This window comes from Pongo pygmaeus, chromosome 18 (assembly GCF_028885625.2).
Source record: "Pongo pygmaeus isolate AG05252 chromosome 18, NHGRI_mPonPyg2-v2.0_pri, whole genome shotgun sequence".
In the NCBI taxonomy this organism is placed as follows: Eukaryota; Metazoa; Chordata; class Mammalia; order Primates; family Hominidae; genus Pongo; species Pongo pygmaeus.
This window is the reverse complement of record NC_072391.2, coordinates 55,133,684-55,139,916: the sequence shown is the minus strand read 5'-3', so window position 1 is coordinate 55,139,916 and position 6,233 is coordinate 55,133,684. Positions and strand designations below refer to the sequence as shown.

Sequence of the window (6,233 nt, the reverse complement as noted above, 5' to 3'; positions counted from 1 at the left end):
CGGCCCCGCCTCCCTGGCCCCCGCGCCGCCCGCCTGTCCGCCCGTCTCCGCAAGGCCATCGGTCCGTCCGCCCGCCCTCTCGGCGCTCCTCGCCCCGGCCCCGCTACTCCGGCAGCGCGCGTCGCTTCCTCCGTTCCGGCCGCCGCTAGCCCGTCCCCCGCCCCCGGTCCGGCCGCCGCCGCTACGCGAGGCCGGGGATTGGCAGCGCGCGTAGGCCGCGCCGCCGCGGATGGAGCCGGAATAAAGGGGCGGCCGAGAGAGCAGCTGGTCGCCGCTCGCCCCGCGCCTGCCCTGCAGGAGGCCTGGAGCAGGTGAGCGGCGGGGCGCCCGGGGCCGCATCTGGGGGCCACCCCCGCGCCCGCCGCACCCCTTCCTCTGCCGGCCCGGCCGCCCCCCCGCGCCCCTCCGCCGCGACCTGGCGGCCTCTTGAGCTTCTGGGCGGCCCAGGCCGGGCCTCGAGGCGCAGCCGCTTCTTGGGCCCGGCCTGTAGCCCTGGGGCCTTTCTCCAGCCCGGCCGCCCTCGGAGCTCGCCCTCGGGTCGCAGCGGCCGGGCCATCCCGGACGAGGGCTGACAGGACGCAGCCCAGCTGGGCCTGCAGGCAGGGCCGGCGGGAGGTGATCGGCTTTCATTCGTTTTCTCAGGGAGGAGGAAGAGCCGGGGTGGGGCGCAGGTGGGGGGCCTCCCCTGCCTCTCCTTGCCTCCTCTCTCCCCTTTGCGGAGTGATCACAGAGGCTTCCTGGCTGCACCTTACTGGAGGAGGGCCAGGGTGGGCAGGGGGTGCTGCAGGCCAAGCCAGGGGACACTGACAGCCATTCATGCCAGAAAAAGCAAACAAAACAGTGGGTTGGTGCAGCGGACCTACAGGCGCTCAGAGAAGCCCACCTTCCTCCTCTCTGTCCCGGGAAGGCTTAGAGTGGTACCTGCTTGCTCAAGCAACCTGCTGCCTCCACCCAGAGCAGCCGCTCCTCTCCTCCGTCCCTTCCGGAAGATGCTGAGGATGACAGCTTTTAGCCTGACTCTTACATTTCTTTGGCAGAGCAGTTAGCGGCCAGGCTGGCCTGTGAAGGCTTCTCCTTCCTTCTTCCTCTGCTCAGGAGAAAACTTACAAACTTTTAAATGTAAGAGGCAGATGAGCTGGGAACCTGGAAGTGGGTTGCATCTGACTCTGAAAGTTCCTCCTTCTCGCTGGCATTACCTTATGCTGCCACAAAGTGGTGAGTTAGAGATTTGCCTGGGCTGGGTGGGCTTTACCTTCCAACAATTACCCAGAACTTTATAGGCTTGGAGTAAGAGAATGAAGTTGTCTCTAGAGAGGTGATGAGAAATGCTCTGTGGTTAGCATGCTGCATCCTGCATTGCCAAGGCAGGCCAGTGCAGTTTCTTACATTTTCCTTCAGGCCTTGACACTATGAGATTCAGAGGATTTAGGACTTTGTGTGTGTGTGTGTGAGTTCTGGGAGAGAACCAGAGTGAGGAAGTTCTGCTGTGTGGACATCAAGCCTGGGTGGTTCTGTGGCCCTCTCATCTAGCCCCCATCACCTATGGGCTCTGGTTCCTGTAGGGCCACCCATCCTGTCACGCGGAGAGAGAATGGGCCTGTGGTCAGGGATAGTTGAGGGGGTGTGGTCAGTCCCTCATAGGTGAGAGTTTTTGAAATGGTCCTTGGTTCCATGTAGTTGTCCTAAATATTGACTGTCAGAGGCCATTTGCCACTGGGCTCTCAGACCTGGGAGGTCTGGCCTCCTTAGCCCTAAGTGGTGGTGGCCCGTATTGAGACTCAGGGTAGTGAAAGAGAGGAGCCGCGGGCCTTAAGGAGGATTCTGTATTGTAGGCAGATAACCCTGGACTCTCACCTGTGAGTCCCAGCTAAAGGGTTGGCAGGAAGCCGGAGGGGACTTGTGGAGGCTGGGATGTCCTGGCCCAGGGGCGGGGCACTGAGGTGGGTGGGGGTGGAGGCCGCTGCCATTTCCTCTGCCTGGAGGAGCTGAGCTGGCTGCAGACCTCTCTGATTGCCTAAGAAGGGAGGAGTCCTGCAGCCCTGAGCACCTCTGCCTTCCCTGATGTGTGGTTTGTGATGGTGTGGTGAGTGCGGGCAGGACAGGGAGAGGGCCCAGGAAACTGCTGCTTGTTCCTTCCTCGAGCTCATACTTTCTCTCTTCTCTACAGAACGGATCACTGGGGAAGGCAGAGCCTCCCCGGCACTGCTGGGACCCTCCCTTGAAGAGCCTCCATGTCCTGTAGGCAGAGCCTTGTAGTCTGTCCGCTTGGTTACTGACTTGGGCTGTCTGACCAGCCCCTCTTCTGTGCCTTGTCTGAGGTCCTTGTCCATCTCTGTGATCGGGCAGCTTCTCTCTCTGGATTGGGTCACGTGAAGTGGGAAACTGAAGCCATTACTCTCCAAACCCTGTTTCATCTTCCCAAGCATGTCGGAAAGCTGGCAACAGCCGCCACAGACGCAGCCGCAGCAGCCACAGCCACCGCAGCCTCAGCACCATGCAGAGCCACCGCCAGCCCTGGCAGAGCACACACTGCCCCCGGGTACGGCGGAGAACCCCCTGGGCTGTGCCGTCTATGGCATCCTCCTGCAGCCAGACCCGGGCCTGCAGCCCCCACAACACGCACCCCTGCAGGCAGCAGGAGAGCCAGGCCCCAAATGTGGCGTGTGTGGTCATGACCTGGCGCACCTGTCCAGTCCGCATGAGCACCAGTGTCTGGCGGGCCATGACCGCTCATTCCAGTGCACACAGTGTCTCAAGATCTTCCACCAGGCCACTGACCTGCTGGAGCACCAGTGCGTGCAGGCTGAGCAGAAGCCCTTCGTCTGTGGGGTCTGCAAGATGGGCTTCTCACTACTCACCTCACTGGCACAGCACCACAGCTCCCACAGTGGCCTGGTGAAGTGTTCCATCTGTGAAAAGACCTACAAGCCAGCCGAGGCAGCGGAGCCGGCCACCACTGCCGCCCCGTCGCTTCCCGCAGCACCCCCGCCTTCCACTGTCACCCCTGCTGAACAGGCGGACAAGCCCTACAGCTGCCCCATCTGCCAAAAGCCCTTCAAGCACCTGTCGGAGCTCTCTCGGCATGAGCGGATCCACACCGGTGAGAAGCCCTACAAGTGCACGCTGTGTGACAAAAGCTTCAGCCAGTCGTCGCACCTGGTGCACCACAAGCGCACGCACAGCTCCGAGCGGCCCTACAAGTGCGCAGTCTGTGAGAAGACCTTCAAGCACCGCTCTCACCTGGTGCGCCACATGTACGCGCACTCGGGCGAGCACCACCTGTTCCGCTGCAACGTGTGCGAGTTGCATTTCAAGGAGTCGTCGGAGCTGCTGCAGCACCCGTGCACGCCAAGTGGGGAGCGGCCCTTCCGCTGCGGCGAGTGCCAGAAGGCCTTCAAGCGGCCCTCGGACCTGCGGCAGCATGAGCGCACACACAGCGCCGAGCGGCCCTTCAAGTGCGACCTGTGCCCCATGGGCTTCAAGCAGCAGTATGCACTGATGCGCCACCGGCGCACGCACAAGACTGAGGAACCCTTCAAATGCGGCCTGTGTGAGAAGGGCTTTGGGCAGCCCAGCCACCTGCTCTACCACCAGCACGTGCACACCCTCGAGACTCTCTTCAAGTGCCCCGTGTGCCAGAAGGGCTTTGACCAATCTGCCGAGCTGCTGCGGCACAAGTGCCTGCCCGGCGCGGCCGAGCGGCCCTTCAAGTGCCCTGTGTGCAACAAGGCCTACAAGCGCGCGTCGGCCCTGCAGAAGCACCAGCTGGCCCACTGTGCGGCGGCAGAGAAGCCCCTGCGCTGCACACTGTGCGAACGCCGCTTCTTCTCCTCTTCCGAGTTCGTGCAGCACCGCTGCGATCCGGCCCGCGAGAAGCCACTCAAGTGCCCAGACTGTGAGAAACGCTTCAAGTACGCGTCAGACCTGCAGCGGCACCGGCGGGTACACACGGGCGAGAAGCCCTACAAGTGCCCCAACTGCGACAAGGCCTTCAAGCAGCGGGAGCATCTCAACAAGCACCAGGGCGTGCACGCCCGCGAGCAGCAGTTCAAGTGCGTATGGTGCGGGGAGCGCTTCCTAGACGTGGCCTTGTTGCAGGAGCACAGCGCGCAGCATAGTGCCGCCGCCGCGGCAGCGGAGGGCGCCTACCAGGTAGCCGCCTGCCTGCCCTGACTCCGCGGCTGTGGCCCCTACCGGCCTGACCTGAGTCGGCGCCGTGGGCCCAGCAGGCCTCGCGCAGCCTAGCTCCTCACAGCTGCCTTGCACCAAGGGCCCCACCCAGCTCGGTGTTCTGAGACCTCGGGAGTGAGGACACAGGGGTATGAGGCAGGGAGAGGGTGTGGTGCTCGTACTCCTGGCACCAGCGGGCAGTGCGGGCAGCCAGATTGCTGTGGCCCATCCTGATTCCACAAACCTCTTTCCCATCACAAGATTCGCTTTCTTGAGAGCCATCAGCCCCCCTTATTTCCGGGGCACTGGAACCAGGCTGGAAGTCAAGTGGCTTCTCCCTGCCCTAAGGAGGGTGTGATGCCAGCCCAGCCTTCCCATATCTTTCAACCTAGCAGCCACATAGGTTAGGAAAGCGGAGGCTCATGGTGGGGCTGGGGCCCCAGAGGTGGGCTAGGTGTAAGGCATCAGTTGCCATATGGGGGAGAAGGCTAGCTCTAAGACGTAGTCCTGGGGACTGGAGGGCAGAGGGTGAGTCACAGCCCTCTCTCTCTGCTCTAGCCAGGGGCGACGTGTCCCCAGGTTTCTGGCAGGGGAGATGTGCAGAGTGGGTCTTGGGGCTGGGTCTGCCTGGAGACCAGTGGGCCCGGGGGAAGGGGGAAGCTGAGAAGTTCATGTGACACCCTCAGCCAAGGGACAGTGCCATCCCTGGGGACAGGAGGAAAAGCAGCCTGTCTGTGCTAAGGGCAAATCCTCGGGTTTTGGAAGCGCCTCTCCCACCTTTGTAGTGCAGTTCCTAGGTGTGGTGGGGAATGTGCTGTGCTCTCAGCAGACAGAACTGCTGGTGTGAAAGGCAGGGATCGTTAGCCCACCTGAGGCTAGGAGGAAGCAGGACCAGGCCTAGGATCTCCCCAGCAGATGCAAACAAGTGTTCTCCCCTGAACTGCGTGAACCAAAGCGTCAGGGGCTTGGGGCACAGCCCCAGTGACCTCACCCCAGTCCTGCTTCAGAGCCAAGACCAGGCCAGGGTGGGGACCCCGCCAGTACCCTCCCTACATCAGTGTGGCTGCTGGCCTGGACCCCAGGGGTCTGGTACAGCCAAGATGTTCTGGACAACATCCAGCTACTTCAAAGGCCAGAGTGTCCTTTGGGTCCTCCTAGAGTCCCCCTAGGTCTCTGGCTGCCCATGAGGCTCGTGAAGCAGAGGGTATCCCAGTCATAGGGAGCAGAAAGAGCAAGTGGGTTAAGGAAGCCTGCGGGGGACCTGGCGGATGGAGGTGACCAACATCGCTGGGTGGCTACGGTCCTCCTTAGGAAGCCCAGAAAGACCTTTATTATTAAAATAATCATTTTGAACCCTGCTCTATCCCCTGCCCTCTTCCAGCCCCACCCCTCCCTGGTCTTGAAAGAAGACTAATCAGTGGGCACACCAAGGGCCCCGAGGGGCAGGGAGATGCCACCATGCTTCTCTGTCACCGTAAGAAGGCTGACCAGCCACGCCCGCCTCCTCTGTCTGACTGAGTTCCTTCCTGTGGCCAGAGGGAGGGGCTGGTCCTTCCCCTCGGTGCTGGCTCTCTGTCACAATGCCTCAAAAGACATGGAGCCCAGGCCTACAACCGTCCCAACTGCGAATTCTTTTCCTTTCATTTTGCTTTCTGAAAGCAGTTTGTTATACTATTCATAACATCGTAGAGTTTAATTTCATGTCATTTTGGATCTTATATAAAAATGTGAGAATTTGGATTTTTAAAAAGAATGACTCCATTTTAGGTAGCCACTTTTGATGTTAATATATAGTGAGTCCAATGTATGCTTTAGAAGTAAAGACATTGACCGTCACAGACCACTGCACTGCTTGTTCTGCTCCTTCTTCCACAGGGGGAATGATGGACATGGAGAGGCAGAGAGGAGCACAGGCCCGAGTGGCGGCTTGGAGACTGGGGCATAGGGCTGGGTTTGAATCCTGAGCTTTGAACGTTCTGGCTGTGTGGCCTTGGGAACCTCTTTGGGATTCAGTTGCCTCATCTGTAAAATGGGGAGGTTCACCTTGCCTTGCTTGGTTGTTG

At 60.8% G+C, this 6,233-nt stretch overlaps 1 protein-coding gene across 5 annotated transcripts; it reads left to right on the top strand.

The window, feature by feature from the left end:
* On the top strand, nucleotides 1-6,008 carry ZNF319 (zinc finger protein 319). Of its 5 annotated transcripts, none has more exons than XM_054455095.2 (3): nucleotides 1-311; nucleotides 1,043-1,215; nucleotides 2,168-6,008. In XM_054455095.2, exon 3 carries the CDS (start codon nucleotides 2,425-2,427, stop codon nucleotides 4,171-4,173), a length of 1,749 nt encoding a protein of 582 aa, XP_054311070.1. In that variant the 5' UTR covers nucleotides 1-311; nucleotides 1,043-1,215; nucleotides 2,168-2,424; the 3' UTR covers nucleotides 4,174-6,008. The 5 variants fall into 5 exon arrangements, with proteins under 5 accessions (XP_054311070.1, XP_054311069.1, XP_054311071.1 ...); XM_054455094.2 differs by having other exon boundaries at nucleotides 16-311; nucleotides 1,038-1,215; XM_063655183.1 differs by lacking the exon at nucleotides 1-311 and adding an exon at nucleotides 523-615.
* The last annotated feature ends 225 nt before the right edge of the window (nucleotides 6,009-6,233 follow it).